Genomic DNA, 24,752 nt, shown 5'->3' with positions numbered 1-24,752 from the left:
CCATTGAATTTTAATTTTTTAGATAAGGTCCCAGAGTTCAAATATATCAAGATTCTTCTGTATTTTGAGCTTGTCTTCTGGGTGTTGGCTATTTCTGCCAGCTTAGTGTCATCTCCAAATTTAATAAGTTCCCCTTCTATTCCTTCATCTAAATTGTTTATGAAAATATTGAAGAATAGTGGACCTAAGATAGAGCCTTGGGGTACCCCACTGTTTATAGTGCTCCATATAGATGTAGTTCCATTAAAGACTAACCATTGGGTGCGGTTTGTCAGCCAATTACAAATCCATCTGATGGTGATTAAGTCAAATCCAAAGTCCGCAGGAAACATCTAATGTTCTGAGTTGAAAAACACAGTCCAAAGTTCAAGCGATGGGATCTGGCAAAGCTGGGAAGGTGCACATCAAAAAAAGCAGGTGTTCCCGACAAACACATCTTCACCCAGCATCTGGTTAAATTATCCTTCCCCAGTTGTTCATTTTGAGGATGGGTGGGGCTGCTGCTGAGCTTCTCTGTGCCTCCCATTGCTCTGCTTTCCTCACCTGTGGATCGAGCGGAAGGCACAATTGACAATTGTATTTGAATTTGGACCTTAGTAGTCTTCCATGTGTCAAATGAATCATGATTCATGTAAGAGGTTATTCTAACATTGTGGTATGTTTGCTTTTTATTTTAATGTATAGTTTTTTCTTCTTTTCATATTTTCTACATCAATTTTATAAACAATTAACATTGCACTTTTCTTTAAATGCTATAGGCAAAGAGGATGGCAATAAGAGCACTCTGGACAACTGAGAATAAGAATAATAAATATTTTGCATTTCCTTCAGAAAGCCACACCATTCTCCTTCTCCAGCAGCTGATAGACAAAAGAGAGAAAATTAAGAAAGATTTCAACCTGGAATAAGTAGAGCATATGGAACTCAAGGATGCATTACATGAAAAGTCAAGGGAGATTATTCTTTATTCAGTAAAAGAGGGAAATATCTGGACGTCACTGGATAGGAAAAAGTCACTTGGAGAGCCACCTAGGGCAGACAGTGATGCAAGCCGTGCTCTGGGAGGAAAAAAACAGTTTAATTTAAAAAAAAATATTAAAAAAGGGATCACACATGTTTTTGACATCCTCAAAGATATAAGTGGTGGAAAAGCTGCATAGATGTGCTTATTGTGGGAAAGATACAACTTGCAAATCACAGCTGATTACGCATGAGAGGACCTATACAGGAGAGAAGCCATAAAATTTCTCCAAATGTGGTAAATGCTCTATTGAGCATGGCAATGTGGTGAGACATCAGAGGACTGACACCACGTATGAGTGCCCGAATAATGTGAAAGTTTCATTTAAAATTCCCACGTCATGAGACAGCAGAGGACTCACACAGGAGAGAAACTCTTTGAATGTCCTTATTGTGGTAAAGGTTTCAGTGACAATTCCAGCCTGGTAACACACCAGAGGACTCACACAGGAGAGAAACCCTTTGAATGTCCTGATTGTGGTAAAGGTTTCAGTCAGAATTCCACCCTGGTAACACACCAGAGGACTCACACAGGAGAGAAACCCTTTGAATGTCCTGATTGTGGTAAAGGTTTCAGTCAGAATTCCACCCTGGTAACACACCAGAGGACTCACACAGGAGAGAAACCCTTTGAATGTCCTGATTGTGGTAAAGGTTTCAGTGACAATTCCACCCTGGTAAGACACCAGAGGATTCACACAGGAGAGAAACCATTTGAATGTTCTTATTGTGGTAAAGGTTTCAGTCAGAATTCCACCCTGGTAACACACCAGAGGACTCACACAGGAGAGAAACCCTTTGAATGCCCTGATTGTGGTAAAGGTTTCCGTGACAATTACAACCTGGTAACACACCAGAGGATTCACACAGGAGAGAAACCCTTTGAATGTCCTGATTGTGGTAAAGATTTCAGTGACAATTCCAGCCTGGTAACACACCAGAGGATTCACACAGGAGAGAAACCCTTTGAATGTCCTGATTGTGGTAAAGGTTTCAGTACCAATTCCAGCCTGGTGAGACACCAGAGGACTCACACAGGAGAGAAACTCTTTGAATGTCCTTATTGTGGTAAAGGTTTCAGTGACAATTCCAGCCTGGTAACACACCAGAGGACTCACACAGGAGAGAAACCCTTTGAATGTCCTGATTGTGGTAAAGGTTTCAGTGACAATTCCACCCTGGTAAGACACCAGAGGATTCACACAGGAGAGAAACCATTTGAATGTCCTTATTGTGGTAAAGGTTTCAGTCAGAATTCCACCCTGGTAACACACCAGAGGACTCACACAGGAGAGAAACCCTTTGAATGTCCTGATTGTGGTAAAGGTTTCAGTGACAATTCCACCCTGGTAAGACACCAGAGGACTCACACAGGAGAGAAACTCTTTGAATGTCCTTATTGTGGTAAAGGTTTCAGTGACAATTCCAGCCTGGTAACACACCAGAGGACTCACACAGGAGAGAAACCCTTTGAATGTCCTGATTGTGGTAAAGGCTTCAGTGACAATTCCACCCTGGTAAGACACCAGAGGATTCACACAGGAGAGAAACCATTTGAATGTCCTTATTGTGGTAAAGGTTTCAGTCAGAATTCCAGCCTGGTAACACACCAGAGGACTCACACAGGAGAGAAACCCTTTGAATGTCCTGATTGTGGTAAAGGTTTCAGTCAGAATTCCACCCTGGTAACACACCAAAGGACTCACACAGGAGAGAAACCCTTTGAATGTCCTGATTGTGGTAAAGGTTTCAGTGACAATTCCAGCCTGGGAACACACCAGAGGACTCACACAGGAGAGAGACCCTTTGAATGTCCTGATTGTGGTAAAGGTTTCAGTGACAATTCCACCCTGGTAAGACACCAGAGGATTCACACAGGAGAGAAACCATTTGAATGTTCTTATTGTGGTAAAGGTTTCAGTCAGAATTCCAGCCTGGTAACACACCGGAGGACTCACACAGGAGAGAAACCCTTTGAATGTCCTGATTGTGGTAAAGGTTTCAGTCAGAATTCCAACCTGGTAATACACCAGAGGACTCACACAGGAGAGAAACCCTTTGAATGTCCTGATTGTGGTAAAGGTTTCAGTAGGAATTCCAACCTGGTAAAACACCAGAGGACTCACACTGGAGAGAAACCATTTGAATGTTCTTATTGTGGTAAAGGTTTCAGTCAGAATTCCAACCTGGTAAGACACCAGAGGATTCACACAGGAGAGAAACCATTTGAATGTTCTTATTGTGGTAAAGGTTTCAGTAACAATTCCAACCTGGTAAAACACCAGAGGAGAGAAACCATTTGAATGTCCTGATAGTTAAAAATGTTTCAATACACATTCCATTCTCACTCCAAGCGAGAGATATTTCAAAGAGTAAAGAAAAAAACCAAAGGAAATACATGGCAAGACATCCATAGGTCCCCTTCCTCCCCCCCCATTGAATGGCAGAACCCAAAAGTGAGAAAAAGGAAAGGGGTAAAAGGGAAAAAGGGGTTTTGGTACTTACATTCTGATGCACTTCTGGATTTCAGAGAAATGTAGATAGAACACATCAAGAAAACATAAATACCTCTCAGAAGGAGATATATATTGCAATTAATTCAAACAACAATGAATTCAAATCACAACGAAATCCAAAATCAAATTGAAAATATAAATTTATCTATTTCTAAGTTAACTCTACAACAAAAAAACTTCCAGGAAAAAACAACAGAGAAGGAGCAGACAAAACAAATAAGTGGATATAAAATTGAAAATAGAGACTTAAAGATGGAACTTAACAAGGCAAGAAAACATGATTTAATCCTAGTGGGGAAAAATTCACAAGAAATGGAAAAAAACAACTCATCCCCTAAGACTACAAAATAAATCTGAGGACAAAAAAACAGATTGGATAAAATGGAATGTAGAGATGTTGAAAACATCAGAGAGAAAGGAAGTGATAAGAGAAGCAGAGAAGAAGAAAAAGATTTTCAAGAAACATAGAAAGGCAAAAGCCTCATATAAAGACACTTTATTTGATTTACTTCTTATACCTACAGCAACAGTCATGAATATATGGGAAAACTTTTTGATTCAGCAAAATACATTGATCAAGAAACATACTGGTCAAAGGAAAAAGATTAAAGTGAAAATTAAGAAAATAGATGATGGCATCTACCAGAGAGAATATTTTAAAAAGAAACATTTGTTTGAATATGATTAAAGAAGTAGAAAAGATTTTGAACACATATGTCATTCTAAGAGAGATGAATTCGTTAAATAATACTGTATGCTTTCACCCCCTTTTTATTTTATTTCCTGATATAAGTAACATAATACTGTTGAAATGGCTTAGATGAAGGAAATGTTTTAGATAATTAAATGGGTTTGAATTTAGGGAAATTATAATGTATAAAAAAGAAAAAATGTTTGAATAAGAGTTAAAGGATCAGATGACTAGACACATTAAATGGAATATTTAAAAATTAAATATATTTTGGGAATGAATATATATTAGCTTAGGGGGAATATATATTTTAAGTAATATTTTACTTTTTATGTTTCTTTACTCTTACTCTCTTTTCCTTTTGTTTAATGTTTTTACCTATTCTTTAAGAAACATAAAATTATGGAGATGGTTTATGTGGGAAAAATGGATTTAAATCTTTAAATGTAATTAACTGTTGAGAAGATCTTAACGAGCAAGAATACTTTGAACTTTATGGGAGAAACAAATTTAAATAAGGACTGTAACAGGATATAAGATGATTAGATAGAAAAGAAATATTATATTGATGTGATCATTATTTCTAAGAATATTGGGGGGAAATCATATATGTAACTGTTACTTATCAAAATAGTAAGAACTGTATCAATTCAAGGTTCTCAAAGAAGACATTTTGGGGAAAAGGGGAAATCAACTAAATGTACTATGTGGATTAAGGATTATAGAAACCAATTAATGATTTTTCTTTACAAATGGAAACCCAGCAAACACACTGTTTACCAACTGCTAAGTGATTTATGATTAAAAACATCAATAAAATATGTGAGTTTAAAGAAACTTATTATTCTGTAATTCTGTAAAAAGGTCATGAATTTTTAGGGTTCACCATATGGCTGATCACAAGCTAAGTCGCATCGCAGTTTATTATTTCACTTGATTCAGTTGCAAAGGTCGGTTGCTTAAAGTCAAAGACTATTTGATAGCATGCAATAAGTGAAAATATCTTGCAAACGCCTTAGGTACCTATCTGAAATGGTATAGGGCAGCGGTTCTCAACCTATGGGTCGTGATCCTTTTGGGAGGGGTTGCACGAGCCTTTCACAGGGATCACCTAAGACCATCGGAAAACACACATTTCCGATGGTCTTAGGCAGGGCTTGTCAACTGCCTTCTCTCCCCCCCCCCCGTGGCAGTGCCTCCCTCCCCCCCCTCCGCTCCACCTCACTTGTTTGTGGAAAATATGCTGCTTGGCAGCAGTCTGCACAAACTCTACCAAATGTGCCCTGCAGGGACGCATGAAGAGCGCAGGCGCAGAGCAAGGCCCCGCCTTCCCCAGAGACTCATTGTGCAGCAACCGGATTGATTTCTTCTCAGCATGATTAAGAAGAATCCACCAATGGGTTATCTTAGTCCTATTGCCCAATCAGACCAAGTTGTCAAGTTGTCACGCCTCCTCATTATCTGGGGACCTCCCAGTTTTCTTCTTGGTCTTCGCCCATTACAGACGTGATTTCTTGACTCTCTCTACGTTGGAGCAGGTCTGATAGAAAATTTACTCATTGGTGGATTCTTTAAAAGAGTTTAACAGCTTAGTTGAGAGTTTTGTTTTCTCCTCTGTAAGGATTTGCTGCATTCCCCTCCTCAGGGTTAGGTTAAAACTTTCTAAGGAAAGGGGGGGTGGGTTTTTCACTTCCCCAGATTCAGTATCCTGCTGAATCAGCAAACAAACCTCACCCTATATAGTGTGGGGGGGGGAGGTTTAACCTATACCCATTTCAAAGGTGTTGTTAAAAAAAAAAAAAGATCTCAGTTGGTTCCTTTCCTTGCTGCTTTCAGTTTTGCAGCCTCGTGGCTTCTCCCTAGCCGGGCTCGGCTAGGGACTCTTAGCAGCAGCCATTTGAATTTCAAAAGGCCTAATCTCACTTCTAAACACCTTTTTACTGCTGCAACAAAGGAAAGCCCAACGGTGGCCTTACAATCACCTAAAGCCACTGTGGAAGCATTAGGAGCCTCGTGCGGCAGCAATAAAGCTTTTTTGCACCTAACGGCTGTTAGGCACAAACCCCTGCTTCTCGGGCCAAAGCAGATTCCAATTAGCCTCGTTTGTGGCAGTCACTGGCCCCTTGCACTGCAGCATTAATCCCTCACACACACCCCTCCTTTACCCCCCTCCCTCCTGGTATTCCCTCCAAGGGAACGTTGACAGAGCCCACCATTTGGAGGCTCATTCCCCCTGGCAGTCGCCATTTTGAATTAAAAATAATAATAATAAAATAAATAAACAATACATAAATAAATAAAATGAATAAAAAATAAAATAAAATAAATAAATAATAAATAAATAAATCTAAATTGAATGCAATAACGGGGGTGAACTACAAATGTTAATTGTATTAAACTAGATTGATTAACAAAAGTGCTGGCTCCTTCATCTGAGTCTCAGTTTCAGCCATCTCCTGATCCATGCACCTGTGAGCAAGAGTGTGGTACCAACAGCAGCTCTGGTTCTTCAGCCTGGTCGCCATATTGCCTGTCTGCCCTTCTGCATCTGGTGGCTGTTCCAGCATCCTGACCATCGTCACTACTGTGGGACACGTGTGATTCTTCTCCACCCAATCCACGTAGGTCAGTCCCCCGCGGGGGCGTCTGACGTCCCTTGCAGAACGAATCAGGCCAAAGGCAACCTTGGGTTGATTTCGATGGAAATGGCAGACCCTTCTGAGCCACGTTCCTTGGACATGGACGTCATTCCCGCCTCAACTGAGCCGACACCCGAGCCTCCATCAGGTAAGGCGAGATCCAAGTCTAAGCACGGCAGGAAAGCTGGCACGGCGAGCGACAAACTGGCTGAACGCACCCACAGAGCTCTGGAGAAGCAATTCTCCCGGGCCCAACGCTTGTCTGCTGAAGGAGGTCTCACATTGCCAACCTCCGTACCACCCGACAGGGGAGAGCCTCAACCATCCACATCCAGAGTATGGTCGCCGGAGACGGGGTATCAACAGGTCCCAACTCAGACTCTTGGTCAGGTAGGCCCACCCGTGTTTGGGGAGAACTTTGCCTTGCCAGGTTCATCTGCATCACCCACTGCTGCCAGCACACTACCTGCTGCGGGGTTAAGGCTTCCGCTAGAGCAGTCCGTCTCCGACCAGCTCCAAATGTGGATATCACAGGCAGTGTGCCAAGCTATGGCATCAGCGAGTCATCAACAAGCCCCCTCCGTTCCAGGACCATCCTCTTCTTCGGCACCAACAACTGCCGTGAGGCCTCCACTGGATCAGTCAGGTATGGTCTCTCCCTCTCAATCCCCTGATTCGGACCCGGATGTTTCAGATTACGGGGGAGGCAAGGATGGTTGGTCGGATTGTGAGGAACCATCTTACGAATCCCAACCCATGGCGGAGCTTTTTAATGCTTCGCTATTTCCAGCTTTGTTACGCAGAGCGTGCGAGGCAAGTAAGCTTTCCCCTCAGTCGGTACCAACCCCTCAGCCTTCCTCCGATCAGGAAACCAATCCTTTGTTTGCTGTGCCTGTAGACACGCACCTCCATATCCCTTGTCCACAGCTGTTCTTCCAAAATGTGCAGGATCAGTGGGAATCACCAGCAGCCCAGCCATCTCAAAGCGCGTCTGAGCGCAAAATGGTAGACATGCCTAAGGCATTCGGAGACCTACTAGAGGTCCCAAAAGTGGATGAATCGTTGGCACCGCTTTTCTCCACTGCCAGCCTTCCAGCTGATGTATCCGATGCCCTTAAGGCAGAGGATAAAAAATCTGAAATGGCCTTACGCAAAGCGCACTTGGCATCTGCCTGGGCTGTGAAGGCAGCGACGGCCACTTCCTTCTTTGCAAGAATCTCTATCACCTGGCTGCGTCAGCTGCAGGATAGAATCCCACTTGAGGAAACTAGAATGCATCAGGATCTAACAAAAATACTTGCCACATCCGAATATATGGCCGATGCCTCTCTGTATTCAGCCAAACATTCAGCCCGGGCTATGGCTTCCAATGTGGTAGCTAGAAGATTCCTGTGGCTAAAAAATTGGAGGGCCAAAAGTAAGCATAAGTGGCACGTGGCCACAGCCCCTTTCAAAGGTGGCAAATTATTTGGGGATGCACTAACATCGTACTTAGTTGAAAATAAACAGAAGCAAAAGGTGATCTCCCACGTAGCAAGGAGGTCCACAAGACGGTTCACCCCTTACAGTCGCCGACAGCCCTTTCGGGCAGGGACAGCAACAGAGTCGGCACAACCATACCGACCGGTCGCTCCCAAACAGGAGCGTTCACTGGACAGGACAGGTTATAGAGACAGGTCCAGGTACCAGCCACAACCCAAAAATTCCTTTCATGGCCGAGGGGGTCGGTCCTTCCGCCGAGGCAAATGACTCGGAGGGAAATCCCCCCATTGGCGGCAGGCTCACTCACTTTACTCGCCAGTGGGAAAACACGACCACAGACTCCTGGGTGTTGCGTACCATAAGGGAAGGCCTGTCCCTGGAGTTCAAATCCGTTCCTTTCAATCACTTTGTGTCTTGCCCAGCCATGAGAAACCCAGTAAAGAGGGGACTCATGGAGGACGCTATACAGCATCTTCTAGCCATCAAGGCGATAGAGGAAGTTCCCCCAAGCCAGGCAGGGCAGGGATATTACTCAATCCTGTTTGTAGTCCCAAAGTCTTCGGGGGGATGGAGGGCAATCCTCGATCTCAAGGGATTGAATCTTCACCTTCATTACAAACGGTTCAAAATGCAAACATTGCACTCCATCCTAACCAGTATCAGGCGGGGAGATTTATTAACATCCATAGATCTGAAGGAGGCATATCTCCACATCCCTATTCTCCCAGCTCATCGCAGGTACTTAAGATTCTGCTATCTCAACCACCATTTTCAGTACAGAGCCCTTCCTTTCGGCCTCTCTTCAGCCCCCAGGGTCTTCACCAAAATCCTGGCAGTGTTGGTGGCTCACTTGCGGCTGGTCCCAGTCAGGGTCCAGTGCTACCTGGACCTGATCCAGTCCCCGTCAGTCTCAGCTGCCCATTCGGATTTGACCCTCACTATACAGACTCTTCAGGCCCACGGCTTCCTGATCAACTTCAAAAAGAGCCAGATGAATCCATCTACCCGTCTGCTTCACCTGGGAGCAGTAATAGACACGGAATCATGTCATGTGTACCTGTCAGAGGAGAGACGCAGGAGCATCAGGGACTTGGCTCGCAAGGTACGCAGGGACAGAACCGTGGCATTAGCCACGCTTTCTCAGCTCCTGGGCAAACAGATCTCATGTATAGCAATCGTGCCGTGAGCTCGGCTACATACCCGGGAGCTTCAGTGGTTTCTTCTCCCATACCAAAGACAGCATACCAGTACGTCCAACAGACGGGTTCGGGTTCCCCGTCAAGTATGGTTTTCCCTAGGCTGGTGGACTTCATCGGCCGTCAGCAAAGGGACCCTGTTCAAAGAACCCAACCGCCTTCAGGTGACCACGGACGCCAGTCTCTTCGGCTGGGGGGCTCACCTCCAATCCCGGATAGCTCAGGGTCGCTGGTCGCAAGCAGATCTCAAACACAACATAAATTGGTTGGAGCTCAGAGCGATTTATCTAGCTCTTCAAAAATTCCACACAGAAGTCAGGGGCCAGCATGTACTGATTCAAACAGACAACGTGGCTGCAAAGGCCCACGTGCACTGGCAGGGGGGCACACGGTCGAAATCCCTCATGACAGAAGCCCGAGCATTGGGCACTTGGGCAGAGAAACACCTGCTCTCCATCAGAGCCGAACACATTTCAGGGGAGGCAAATCGACAGGCAGATTTCCTCAGCAGGTCGACAATAGATCATTCGGAGTGGATGCTTCATCCAGATATCTTCAGGGAGATATCAGCCAAATTCGGCAGTCCAATCATGGACCTGTTTGCCACCCCGGAGAACGCTCGGCTTTCCAGATTCCTTTCCCGGTTCCCTTCTCGGGGAGCAGAGGGAACGGATGCGCTTCGCAGCAGGTGGCCACAAGGCCTATTGTATGCCTTCCCCCCATTGCCTCTACTTCCTGCAGCAATCAGGAAGCTCCTGGAGGAACAAGCGGAGGTGATCTTCATCGCCCCTTACTGGCCCAGGAGACCATGGTTCGCGGATCTGGTGAGTCTTTCATTTTCAGCTCCATGGAGGATTCCCGACAGCCAAATAAGGCTGATACAGGGAGATCTACAACATCCAGATCCACAATGGCTTCAACTGACCGCCTGGCACTTGAACGCCGCGCCCTAACCAGGGAATCTTACTCAGCGGAGGTGATTGCTATGATACAGGCGGCCAGGAGACCAGCAACGAACCGGCTTTATGACCATACGTGGAAGCATTTCGGTCAATGGTGTGATAAGAAACACGTAAGTCTATCACAGGTGACAATTCCCAGGGTCCTGGAATATTTAATGGAGGGCATCAACAAGGGGTTGGCACCCAACATTTTGCGCAGACAGTTAGCAGCCCTGTCCTCAATTTTGTCATGAGACTCCTCGAGCTCCTTATCAAGACATCCAGCCATTCGGGCTTTTCTTAAAGGGGTCTTGAATACCAGACCGTCTGTTATTCACAGGTATCCCTCCTGGAACCTACCCCGTGACATGGTTCCGAAAGAAAGCAGATTTTCAAAGAATTTTGAGGCTTTTTCCTCTAAAAGAATCTTTTATTATTCTGCATAGCTTCGGCACTAACAAAGTTAAGCCAGAAACTGAATCCTCCCTCCCCAAGCATCTGTAACAAAGCATAACTCACTCCTTCATTTTACAGTCATCAATTACATTCTCCAATTAATGTGAAGCGTGAGGTGCCCCTCCCGTTGCAGCTGAGCTGACCTTGGCCACACTGTGCCCAGACATTGTTATGGTTAACTTGCATACTTTCCCACCCCTTAAACTACTGCTATCTGCCTTAACTCTAGAAATGCTATACGGGCTAAATAAAACAGGTTTGCTTCTTCATATATGGCAAGCAAGAACATCCGATGTTAGCAGTCTTGACACCCCGAGTGCTTCAAGCTCTAACATTTTCTCCTTTTGAACCACTCAAAATGTGCTCATTACGACATTTGTCATTCAAGGTCTCCTTTCTCATTGCCATTACCTCGGCCAGGCGCATTTCAGAGTTAGCGGCCTTGTCGGTTAGAAAAGACCTATGCACATTCCACGAGGATAGGGTAGTTCTCAGGCTTGACCCTTCATTTATTCCAAAGGTTAACACGGTTTTCCATAGAGCACAGGAGGTTATCCTTCCAAATTTTTGCCCTCACCCGTCACATGAATTGGAACAACGCTGGCACACTTTGGACGTAAGGAGGGCCTTGCGATGTTATATCAAGCGCACTAAGCCCTTCCGTAAGTCAGAAACTCTATTGGTGTCCTTTCAGCCTTCGTCTATGGGGCAAAAGGTTTCAGCTTCCACCATAGGGAGGTGGATAAGGGCCTGTATTTCAAGCGATTATGTTTCCCTGGCCTTACCAGTTCCTCCTCATGTGACGGCTCACTCTACCCGCAGTGCTGCTACAACTGCGGCGTGGGCAACACAGGCGTCCATTGAGGACATATGCAGGGCGGCGACATGGTCGTCGTCATCACCATTCATTAGACATTACCGTTTAGACAAGTTTGCTTCAGCTGAGGCCGCCTTTGGTAGACGTATCCTACAACAAGTAGTCACACCATCTGGGGGCCCGGCCCCTACTGACTCCCACCCTTAGGGACTCGAGAAGCTTTGGTACGTCCGATTGGTGGATTCTTCTTAATCATGCTGGAGAAGGAGCGTTGGCTTACCTGAACGCCTTTTCTCAGCATGATGAAGAAGAATCCATGCACTCCCTAAGTAGAAGTCAGTCAGGTCCGGGTGGGATGGTTGTTCTGTTAGTTGTCGTTACTACCTGCTTGAGAGTCATCACGTCATACTGTTGGCAATGGCTTCGCCCGTCGATGAAAACTGGGAGGTCCCCAGATAATGAGGAGGCATGACAACTTGACAACTTGGTCTGATTGGGCAGTAGGACTAAGATAACTCATTGGTGGATTCTTCTTCATCATGCTGAGAAAAGGCGTTCAGGTAAGCCAACGCTCCTTCTCATGCACGCAGGTCAGCAAAAGAAAGGCCGCCCAGCACCCAGCTCCTATGCCCGTCAGCTGGCAACCCTCGAACTTGCGCTTGTCAGCTGGGAGGTCTGGTGACGGCTGCCAGTCTCCTTTTCCACCCCGCCCATCCTCGATGACTCCTCCACCCATTCATGTCGAGCCCGCCGGGGCTTGACAGGGAGAGAGGGAGGGAAGGAGGAAGAGACTCCTAGTTCTCTCGTAAACTTCAAAGCACAATTGGCTTCCCAAGGGTGCCACAATCCTCACAACAGCGGGGGGGGGGGAGAAGCAAAGGGGGCGAGAAAGTTCATGGCAGGCTTGAAGGAGCACCTGTCAGTGTTGGTGATGAGAAATTCCCCACAAACCCAGGGAAGAGATGGCGAAAGAAGCCCCCTTTGGGAGGAAACCACCACCTTCTTCTTGGCTTTGCGCTCTTTTGTTCCTCGGCAGCCGGGCTGCCAAGCCTCTGCTGGCTGGAACTTCCTTTCCTTCCGTCTCTCTTGGTCTCTTCCTCCTTCCCTCCCTCTCCCATTGTCCTTTCCTTCCTTCCTTCCTTTCCTTCGCCTCCCTCTTTGTCCCTCCCTTTTTCCCCTTGTCCCTTCCATCCTTCCTTCCTTCCTTCCCTCTTGTCCAGGATCGGGGCGAGCCTCTACAGCTGATCGGCTCTTCTGCAGAGCAGCCCAGAAGCAGATCAGCTGTAGCAGCTCTCCTTGGCTCCTGCCCAGCAAACTTATTTATTTATTTATTTGTTTATTTATTTATTTAATTTTATTTATATGCCGCCCAATCCCAAAGGACTCAGGGCGGCGTACAAAATTAAAACAATCATCTAACAATAAAACAATAAAATAATACAATCATACAGCGTGTCTGATCATATCCCCCCCCTGCGGGGACATCAGCCCCAGGCCTGCCGGAACAGGAGAGTTTTAACGGCTTTCTTAAAGGCCGGCAGGGTGGGAGTAGTTCGAACCTCGGGGGGAAATTGATTCCACCAGGTCGGAGCCACCACAGAAAAGGCCCTTCCCTGAGGGCCCACCAGCCGACATTGTCTGGCCGACGGGACCTGAAGGAGGCCCAATCTATGGGACCTCACCGGTCTCTGGGAACTGTGTGGCAGTATGCAGTCCTGTAAGTAACCTGGCCCTATGCCATGAAGGGCTTTAAAGGTGATAACCAACACCTTGAATTGCGTCCGGAGACCCACAGGAAGCCAGTGCAGCTTGCGGAGTATAGGTGACACGTGGGCATACCTTGGCGCGCCCACAATCACTCTCGCGGCTTCATTCTGAACCAACTGCAGCCTCCGAACGCTCTTCAAGGGTAGCCCCATGTAGACCGCGTTATAGTAATCCAGTCTTGAGGTGACAAGGGCATGAGTGACCGTGAGTAAAGCCTCCCGGTCCAAATAAGGCCGCAACTGGTGCACCAGGCGAACCTGGGTAAAGATCCCCCTGGCCACAGACGATAGATGTTGTTCCAAATTTAGCTGTGAGTCCAGGAGGACACCCAAGTTGCGTGCCTGCACTGAGGGTGGTAAATTTGCCCCCCCCCAGGACTAATGATTGACCATCCAGTTGACCTTTGGGAGGCAAGACCCAGAGCCACTCGGTCTTGTTAGGGTTGAGTCTAAGCCTGTTCACCTCCATCCAGACCCTCACATCTTCCAGGCACCGGCACATCACATTGACTGCTTCACTGAAAGGACACGGGGTGGAGATATATAATTGGGTATCATCCGCGTACTGATGATACCTCACCCCGTGTCGCTGAACGATCTCACCCAGCGGTTTCATGTAGATGTTAAAAAGGAGGGGGGACAGGACCGAGCCCTAGGCACCCCATGATCGAGGCACCTAGGGGTCGATCTCTGTCCACCCGCCAACACCGACTGCGACCTGTCAGAAAGGTAGGAGGAGAACCACTGCAATATGGTGCCGCCCACCCCCACCTCTCCGAGACGACGCAGAAGGATACCATGGTCGATGGTATTGAAGCCCTATCCCGGGCTCGCCAGAGGTCATCGGTCAGTGCGACCAAAGCAGTGCTGTAGCCGGGCCTGAAACCATATTGAAAAGAGTCCAGATAATTAGTTTCATCCAAGTATCGCAAGAGTTGGGATGCCACCACCTTCTCTACAACCTTCCCCACAAAGAGGAGGTTGGAGACAGGACGAAAGTTCTTCAAAACAGCTGGGTCCAGGGAAGGCTTCTTGAGGAGGGGCCTCACCACCGCTTCCTTTAAAGGTTGCAGGAAAGACCCCTCCATCAAGGAGGCGTTGATTATTGCCTGGAGCCAGCCTCATGTCACCTCCCTACTGGCAGGAAGCAGCCAGGAGGGGAACGGGTCCAATAAACAGGTGGCGGCATTCATGGCCTTGTCCACTTCATCAGGGGTCACAGGCTCAAACTCGCTCCAGATAACATGACTAAGACCAGCCCCCGGCAACTCGGCTGGCACTGCCCAGTCGGAGTCCAGGTCTCTCTGACTCTGAGCGATTTTGTCCAAAAGAAACTGAACAAACTCCTCAGCTCTCCCCTGCAAGGGTTCCTCCGCCTCCTCCACTTTAAGAAGGGAGCGGGTCACCCTAAACAAGGCGGCCGGGTGAGATTCTGCGGACACAATAAGTGCGGAAAAGTGAACATGCTTTGCCGCCCTTATCGCCACTAAATAAGTTCTAAGATAGGCTCTTAATAATGATTGGTCAGATTCAGAGTTACTGGCCCTCCAACGTCGCTCTAGACGTCTCTTGTGGCGCTTCATCTCCCGGAGCTCCTCAGTAAACCAAGGCGCCCTCCGGGGACCACCACCACAGAGATGTCGCAAAGGCACAATTCGATCCAGGGCCCCGGAGGCCGCCTCATTCCAGGCCGCAACCACGGACCCGGACGATTTGTGGACAAGGGAGTCAGGTATTTCCCCAAGTTCCTCCTGGAACCGATCTGGGTCCATTAGGCGCCTGGGGCGGAAGTCCAGCCTCAATAGGAAATGATCTGTCCATGACAAGGGTGAGATCTCTATTCCCCTTAATTCCAGATCATGTCTCCATTGCCCCAAGAGAAACACAAGGTCGAGTGTGTGACCACCCCTATGAATCGGATCCTGCAAAGGTCGGTTGCTTAAAGTCAAAGACTATTTAATAGCATGCAATAAATGACAATATATTGCAAACGCCTTAGGTACCTGTCTGAAATGGTATAGGGCAGCGGTTCTCAACCTGTGGGTTGTGACCCTTTTGGGGGGTTGCACGGGCCTTTCACAGGGGTCACCTAAGACAATCGAAAAACACATATTTCCGATGGTCTTAGGCAGGGCTTGTCAACCGCCTTCTCTCCCCCCGCGGAAGTGCCTCCCTTCCCCCCCCTCCGCTCCATCTCACTTGTTTGTGGAAAATATGGTGCTTGGCGGCAGTCTGCACGAACTCTACCAAATGTGCACTGCAGGGGCGCATGAAGAGCGCAGGTGCAGAGCAAGGCCCCGCCCTCCCCAGAGACTCATTGTGCAGCAACCAGATTGACTTCTTGTGCACGCAGGTCAGCAAAGGGGAGGCCGCCCAGCACCCAGCTCCTGCGTCGGTCAGCTGGCAACCCCCGAACTTGCGCTTGTCAGCCGGGACGTCTGGAAACGGCCACCGGTCTCCTTTGCTACCCTGCCCGTCCTCAACTCCTCCTCCATGTCGAGCCCGTCAGGGCTCGACAGGGAGAGAGGAAGGGAAGGAGCAAGTGACTCCTCCTCTCCTAAACTTCAAAGCATGATTGGCTTCCCAATGGCGCCACAATCCCCACGAAAGTGGGGGGGAGAAGCAAAGGGGGCGAGAAAGCTCGCGGCAGGCTCGAAGGAGCACCTGTCAGTGTTGGTGACAAGAAATTCTCCACAAACCCAAGGAAGGGATGGAGAAAAGGAGCCCCATTTGGGAGGAAACCACCACCTTCTCCTTGGCTTTGCGGTCTTCTATTCCTCGGCAGCCGGGCTGCCAAGCCTCTGCTGGCTGGATCTTCCTTTCCTTCCCTCCCTCTTGGTCTCTTCCTCCTTCCCTCCCTCTCCCATTGTCCCTTCCTTCCTTCCTTCCTTCCTTCCTTCCTTCCTTCCTTCCTTCCTTCCTTCCTTCCTTCCTTCCTTTTGCCTCCCTGTTTGTCCCTCCTTCCCTCCCTCTTTCCCCTTGTCCCTTCCATCCTTCCTTCCTTCCCTCTTGTCCAGGATCAGGGCGAGCCTCTACAGCTGATCCACGCTTCTGCAGAGCAGCCCAGAAGCAGATCACCTGTAGCAGCTCTCCTTGGCTCCTGCCCAGCAAACTTGCTCGAGCTTTGCTGGAAAACATTGCTAATTTAGCAGAAGCGTGAATCAGCTGTAGCTTGGCGCTGATCCTGGGGCTTCTGCTAACTTAGCAAGCGGCATGTTTTCTGGTGAAGCTGAGCAAGTGAGCTGGGTGGAGTTCTCCTCTGCCTCTTCCTGTGCACAGGCAGGTTTGGCATGTCGCCATGGCCACCGGCAGCAAAGCCACCAGCCACGCTGGCAACCTGTCCCCCTCCCCTTGTCCCTTCCTGGGCATGGAGGGGGGGAGGAAGGAAGGGACGAAGAGGGAGGGAAGTAAGGGACAATGAGAGAGGGAAGGAAGGAAGGAACAATGGAAGGGAGGGAAGGAAGGAAGGGACAAAGGGAAGGAAGGAAGGAAAGAAGGAAGGAAGGAAGGAAGGGACAAGGAGATGGAGAGAAGAAGTAAGAGACTAAGGGAGGGGAAGGAAAGGAAGGAAGGAAGGGACAATAGGAGAGAGGGAGGGAAGGAGTAAGAGACTAAGGGAGGTGAAGGAAAGGAAGGAAAGAAGGAAGGAAGGGACAATGGGAGAGAGAGGGAAGGAGGAAGAGACTAAGAAGGAGGTGAAGGAAAGGAAGGAAAGAAGGAAGGGACAATGGGAAAGAGGGAGGGAAGGAGGAAGAGACCCAAGGGAGGTGAAGGAAAGGAAGGAAGGAAAGAAGGAAGGGACAATGGGAAAGGGAGGGAAGGAGGAAGAGACTAAGGAAGATGAAGGAATGGAAGAAAAGAAGGAAGGAAGGGACAATGGGAGAGAAGGAAGGAAGGAAGAGACTAAGAAGGAGGTGAAGGAAAGGAAGGAAAGAAGGAAGGACAATGGGAAAGAGGGAGGGAAGGAGGAAGAGACTAAGGAAGATGAAGGAAAGGAAGAAAAGAAGGAAGAAAGGGACAAGGGGGGAGAAGGGAGGGAAGGAAGGCAGGCACCCACCCCAGTCCCATCCCAGAGACCCACAGATTCCCCCCCCCCACAGGCACTCTGCAACCTGAGTGATCAGCTGGCCACGCCCTCTGGCCATTGATCACGTGACCCTGGGACACTGTGAACATCATAAGTATGAATCACTTGTCAAACATCCGAATGTAAATCACATACCCTGGGATTGCTGCAACAATCATAAGTTTGAAAAATGATCATAATTCACTTTTTCAGTGCTGTTGTAACTTCAAATAGTCACTAAGCAAATTGTTGTAAGTCAAGGACTACCTATACTTTCCCATTTTTTCCTCTCTTTTTTTTGGTCAAGTTTTTGATACCCCCCTGGCCAGCTGGATGGAGGGTTGGGGGTCACCACAACATGAGGAACTGTATTAAAGGATCGCAGCATTAGGAAGGTTGAGAACCACTGGTATAGAGCCTCTTGCCTGAGCAGGGGGTTGGACTAGAAGACCTTCAAGGTCCCTTCTAGCTCTGTTCTGATAGAGCTTGGCAACATCTGTGTCTAGAAAGCAGATACTGCAATTCAGCAGGTAGCCTCTGTGGTTGAATTTAAAGGAGTTAAAATCATAGAGTACGGCACTGCTAGAAAGGATGAGAAGTGCAAAGGAACTTTCTCTCCTGGATCTCTCTTGGGAGGAGGATGGTGTGCAGAGAAGCTTTTGTGCTCTTCCAAGGATCGAAGGATCAGCTGGGAGGTGAGTTGAAGAGAGCTCGGAGGAGAGGCCGGGAGCGAATCGGGCTGTTTGGTTTCCTCCACTGCGTGGAAGCAGAGAAGCAATTCGGCTGAAGCATGTCAGCTGCTGCTGCAAATCCTTTCCCTCCCCAACTTTTAAGTCGACTGGTGCTGCACGCTGTTAAACTGGGGGCTGCAATTTTGTGCTGGTGGGAAGATTTAAAAAGTCTCTTTCAAATGAAGGTTGATTCTTTAGGAATGGTTTCCTCCAGAGGTTGTGGGTGCTCCGTCACTGGAGGTTTATAACAGAGTTGGAAGGAACCTTAGAGGTCTCCTATTCCAACCCCTGCTCAAGCAGGAGACCCTATACCATTTCAGACAAATGGCTGTCCCGTCTCTTTAAAAGCCACCACTTACGGAGCGTCCACAACTTCTGAAGGCAAACCGTTCCATTGGTTAATTGTTTTCAGGGTCAGGAAATTTTTCCTTAGTTCTAGTTTACGTCTCTCCTTGATTAGTTTCCATCCACTGCTTATCTTTCCTTCTGATGGTTTGGAAAATAAGTTGACGCCCCCCCTCTTCTTGCCCCCGCAAGCATTGGAACATGTCACCCCTAGTCCTTCCTTTCAGTAAACTAGACATATCCAGTTCCTGCAGCTATTCTTTATATGTTTTAGCCTCCAGCCCCATAACCATCCTTACTGCTTTCTCTTTGCTCTTTATAGAATCTCAACACTTTTTATATATTGTGGTGACCAAAACTGGATGCAGTATTCCCAGTATGGTCTTACCATAGCAGTATAAATTGGTGCTAACACTTCACCTGATCTTCAATCTCTGTTTAGGCAGCCTCGGATTGCATTGGCTGTTTTGGCCACTGCGTCACGGTGTTGGCTCGTATCTAAGTGCTTGTCCACTAAAACTTCAAGATGTCATAAAATTGAGTTCAGGCCACTCAAGTGAAGTTTTCCAGTAGTTCTTTTATTCTCGTGTTATTTGGACAAAAAGCAAGGCATGCATGCTTAATTAGTTCCTTTATGTTTATACATATATTTGTCTAATTTTAAAGTTATTTTACTACAGTAAGTTATTCCCAACAAGCTATTCAGGTTACTATACCCAACAAGGCTACTCAAGTTGCTGTAAGTATTGCTGCCCAACTAGGCTACTCATTCACACAATACTCACATATCCTCTCAACACAGGTGATCAGGCTATGTTAGAGTGGGCTGGGAAGCAGATTCAGGGTGTCCCCTGCTCCAACTAAGGTGTCTTGAAATTTGGGGTCTGGTTCATCCCAGTCTTCTCTTTATACCCAACTTGTTTATTCAGAATCCATGTGTATGGCAATCAACCCTAGCCATGCCAGGAACTTTACATCCTCATGCTTTGGTCCAAGACTTCATAAAAAAATTAAACCTCCTATTCTCTTTCCACCCACTAATGTTCTACCTGGTATCACGAACAATAGATCGTTCATACAGGCACCCAGAATCTTTCCTTATCGGTAGTACACACATTCCAGCAACGTGAGTTTCCCCAATGAGATCTCATGAAAAGGCTAACTATGCTTGCATTGCAGGCTCTCTTTAATCATAACTTATATTTGTGATATGTTCATAACATATAACATAAAATATGTAACAAAGATCCCTCTCGCAGTTACTGCTATTGAGCCATGTTCCACCTCTTCTACATTTGCTTTTTCTTGCCTAAGAGTAAAACCTAATTTTTTTTCTCCATTGAATTTTTTATTTGGAAAAAGGTTTTATTGATTTTCTAATTTTACATTTAAGTATTTGAAAAGCAATGTGGCGGCTGGGTTAACCGATAATTCAGTGACATACAGATATCTTTAATACAAATCTCAAAATACCACATTAAATATTTTTTTATAACAAGTTTTTATTGGTTTTCCAGTTTTACATTTAAGTATTTGGAAAACAGCCTGGGGATTGAATAGTCCATAGTACAATAACAAAAGTACATATCTCAGGTTACATCATCAAAAATTCATTCTCTATTTCCCTTAACATTTACTGTATCATATTTAGGCTAATAAAATTCTTTTCAGTCTTATCACTTTATTTATACAAATGGGTATTTTATGATTCTCCGCAGCTTCTATGACAGATGTTTAGTACATATGAAACTCCATAATGACAGCCACTGAATGGGATTATCTTCAACACATTCTTAGCGTTTGACACAACCCCCTCAGGTTTTCTGACCTTTGTTGTACACTTTCCTCCCTACAACCAGAGATTTCCAGACCTCAAAACCCATTCTGCAATAAATGTCACCTGTTTAGGAGTTACCTGGCTATGTTAGTTATATTTAAGCTTACATTTAAATAGGAACCTGTGGTATTAAAATTGTACCTTTTAAAAATTGATATAGAATATATTTTTCTTATAATATTTTATTGGTTTTCCAGTTTTACATTTAAGTATTTGGAAAGCAACATGGAGATTGGGTTGGTCAATAGTTCAATAACAAAATCTTTAGTACATATCTCAGGTTACATCATCAAATATTTCTTCTCTGTTTCCCTTAACATTTGCTATATCATATTTAAGCTAATAAATTTCTAATTGTATCAAAGTCAGTTATAACTTCATTATCACATTTATCAATACATTTTAGCTTATACATATCCATATCCTGTTTTCAAGTTTTACCTAGTTTTTAGTTTTTAATTACACTACTCCAATTTAACCTTTAATATCCATAGTATTTAAGTTTCGGGTAACCCAAATTTCCTTTGTCTCACTACATAAAAGTTATAATATCCGAAATACATATATTACTTACTTAAATATATTCTTATTTTAATTCACAAACATTTTCTATTTCTCATCCTAGTACATCACCTCTTAATATTGGAGTATCCTTTGTTATCCCAAGTCCATCATCTACAGTATATTGTCTGGGCTAAGTAATAATTCAAAATTATTTCCTGATAGTTTTCATTTTTCATTTCCCTTTTAAGTCTAAGTCCTCAATATTACATCAATTATTCCCTTGTTTTCTATTATTTTCCAGCAATTTTTAAATCTAATAATCAAATTTCCCCTCATCTTAAAATCTCCCTTCAGCCCATTAGTTAAGACTTTAGGATCCTCTCTAATAGATCAAATGACCCCATTTTTTTTAAACCTAACTCTAGCTTTCTTTTTATGCCAACCAGGCTTCCATACCAATGCTTTTAGATCATCAGATAGAACTCTCTTCATTCATGTACATGTTACTTGAATTAAAGGAGACCATCTAGTTGTCAATTTTCTGGAGGGATTGGTCCATTGATAATCATTAAGCTGTCACCCTAGTGGCTCAGATCCCCATATTTGCTCTAGTATAGTTGTCTTCAATTCAATCTGGTCTTCTTCTTCCTCAGGTTTCTTCTGGTTTAAGTAGAAAGTCATGTCCAATTTTGTAGTTATTATTTCATTGTCTAAGTTTTCAGTAAGCTGTATTTGTTGATCTTCAAAGCCCTCCGTCTTGATATTACTTTCTTCTGCTTCTGTTGTCTTTTGGGTTGTAGATTCTTTAGTTGCAGTCAGGGTTTCGCTTTGTAGATTTAAGCTGGTGCCTTGGTCTTTCAGTTTAAATTTGATTATCTCGGTGGCTTCAAGATTTTTTTCAAGTATAAGTTTGTAATCAAGCAACATATGTTGCTGGTTGTCCTCCATTTCTGACATAGTTATAGATGGTCCTTTAGTGAAGGCTATTTATTAAACAAGAGTCTGTAAATGTTCACCTCCACAGTTCCTAAAAAACTATTTCACTGTCCAGCCTCTCTTTCAGCTTATAATCTCTCTTAGATAGTGCCAAGGTCAGATCTGGGCTGTGAGCAAGTAACTTGTCAAGAATAATAAAAATAATAGATTGCTGTACCAAGCTTCGCCAGCAGATATCCCCAGTAGCATTTAAAGTCTTTTAAATCCCGGGCTAGGTTTTTATCCAATTTAAGTTCTTCTTTTTTTCTTCTTTTTTACAAGGAAATAAAATAGCAGGTCCCAGTAAGAATAGGAACTTTTTGGATCCCCAGATTTTCTCAGGTAGTCAAACACTGCCATTTTAGAGTGTGGGGGGAAGAATTTCAAAAAGTTTTAATAGGAGAGTTACTTGGGGTAAAGAGAAGGTAGAATCTCACCAAATTCCTCTGTGTTACTTTCAAAGTGCTTGTTTGTAATTTTAACCTCGGCTGGTAATGGCTTAGTGATGAGCCATAAATGGCCAATCTTTTCCCCGTCAGTTAGAAGAGATGCCTTGGATCAAACAGGAGGGTTGCCTCTTCACGCTTGTCGCCCCTCCAGGGCGACTTTTGATCCTTTTCAGGGTCTCCCGGTGGTAAAAACCAGACAGCATGAGAACAATCGCCCTGCATATCCGCCTGTGCCATGATCAAAACCAGAAGTCAGACTGATACAATTCTTATTATATCAGCTAAGTAAAATTCTTTGTAGACAGATCAATATTCAGTTTTAACTTTTAATATTTATACTTTAAATAATCGAAATTTTCTTATCTCAGTTCATAATAAAGTTTAGTATTCAAAGTATGCATCTTATCTATTTGAGTATATTCTCTTTTAATCTTCACTGATAAGTCAAAATACCAATTTTCTTCAGCCTTATTCTAGCTTTCTTTCTCTGCCAACTCGCCTTCCATCTCTGTGCTTTTAAATCATCAAATGGATCTCCCTCTGTTATTATACGTATTATTTGAAATAAAAGATGGCATCCAATCGCCATTTTTTGGGAAGTGCTAACACATCGTCTCTCTCTTTTTCCGTCTCAACGTAGTTGTTCTGAAATATTTATCTTCTCTTCAGTCTATTGTTCTTCTTCGTCCTCAGACTTCTTCTGATTTGTTAGAACGTCTTGTCCATTTTCAATATTGTGAGTCTCTTTTCTCGGTTTTCCGCTAACTCAATTTGTTGATCATTTAAATCTTCTGTAATAGTATTTCATTGTTCCACTTCTTCTGTTATATTCTGTGTACTTGGTTCTTTAGTTGTAGTGAAGGTTTGCATTTGTATATCTAGGTTGACATCTTGTTCTTTGTAGCCTCTTATTTCATCAGTAGTTGTAATAAGAGTTTTAAGAATTGGTTTCATCATAAAAAGAATCTGTTCGTGATCTTCAGCCATATTTTCTTAATAGTGTATTAAATTAAAAGCTTTACAATAAAAAAATAAGAGTAATTTTTTCACAGAGTATGAAGCACAGCTGGGCTTCTCACAGCTGATATCTACCAAGGTTACAGAAGTCTTATTTATCGTCTGGGCTGCAAGCCAAGTCTCTGTTAGGCAATAACAGATTGTAAGATCAGGTTTAGCTGCAAGGTGTCACCCATACCATTTAGGATTTGTTTTTCTCTTTTTTTTATTTAGTCCAAATTTTATAATCCTTTTCGCGATTTTACTACTTTTTTGTAGAGAAAGCCCCAAATCTTCAATAAAAATAAGGAATCTTTTAGTCCTCAAGCTTTAGAAAGGTAAAAGTCCAGTTAAAATCAGGTTTTTCTTTTAATGTTTGAAAACTCCTCCGGATAGTTAGTCGCCGCTATTAGAGAGTAGGATAAAGTCTCCCTTCCCTCGCTACAGGGGGGAAAATACTTTGGGCAGCTTATGCAGGTGGAAAAAATAATTAGGATTGAAGAGAGGTTCAGATCTCACCCAGTCTTTTCCGCACTGCTTTGTAGGAGCCTGGTGATAAGTGTGACTTCAGCTGTCTGCAGCCTAGTGATGAGCCATATTGCTGTGCCCGGTCTTTCATCCGCTGGTTTCCCCCCCGGATCAAGGGGAAGAGATACTATTCTCCCGTGATCCAGCAAGAATCTCCTCCTTGCTGGTCGCCCCTACAGGGTGACATTCGACCCTTTCCAGAGTCCCCCAGCAATGAGAAATTGGACATGCAAGGTGAGCTCGCCTTCAAAACGTCCGCAGCAGCCGCGTCGGCAAACTGGAAGTCCGTTTCTCCATTGAATTTTAATTTTTTAGATAGGGTCCCAGAGTTCAAATATATCAAGATTCTTCTGTATTTTGAGCTTGTCTTCTGGGTGTTGGCTATTTCTGCCAGCTTAGTGTCATCTCCAAATTTAATAAGTTCCCCTTCTATTCCTTCATCTAAATTGTTTATGAAAATATTGAAGAATAGTGGACCTAAGATAGAGCCTTGGGGTACCCCACTGTTTATAGTGCTCCATATAGATGTAGTTCCATTAAAGACTAACCATTAGGTGCGGTTTGTCAGCCAATTACAAATCCATCTGATGGTGATTAAGTCAAATCCAAAGTCTGCAAGAAACATCTGATGTTCTGAGTTGAAAAACACAGTCCAAAGTTCAAGCGATGGGATCTGGCAAAGCTGGGAAGGTACACATCAAAAAAAGCAGGTGTTCCCAACAAACACATCTTCACTCAGCATCTGGTTAAATTATCCTTCCCCAGTTGTTCATTTTGAGGATGGGTGGGGCTGCTGC

The 24,752-nt window shown here is 45.0% G+C and overlaps 1 protein-coding gene across 1 annotated transcript in view; it reads left to right on the top strand.

Moving 5' to 3' along the window:
• The window catches only part of LOC120303353, a 134,562-nt gene that overhangs the window by 75,559 nt on the left and 34,251 nt on the right, over positions 1 to 24,752 (top strand). Inside the window, 2 exon segments of the mRNA XM_039332818.1 lie at positions 1,423 to 2,178; positions 2,263 to 3,270. Of these exon segments, the coding sequence (XP_039188752.1) occupies positions 1,423 to 2,178; positions 2,263 to 3,270 (1,764 nt within the window).

The sequence above is a fragment of the Crotalus tigris genome, unplaced genomic scaffold (assembly GCF_016545835.1).
Source record: "Crotalus tigris isolate CLP2741 ecotype Arizona unplaced genomic scaffold, ASM1654583v1 scf7180000024464.508515016:1373766, whole genome shotgun sequence".
In the NCBI taxonomy this organism is placed as follows: domain Eukaryota; kingdom Metazoa; phylum Chordata; class Lepidosauria; order Squamata; family Viperidae; genus Crotalus; species Crotalus tigris.
This window is presented reverse-complemented; position numbering and strand designations above follow the sequence as displayed.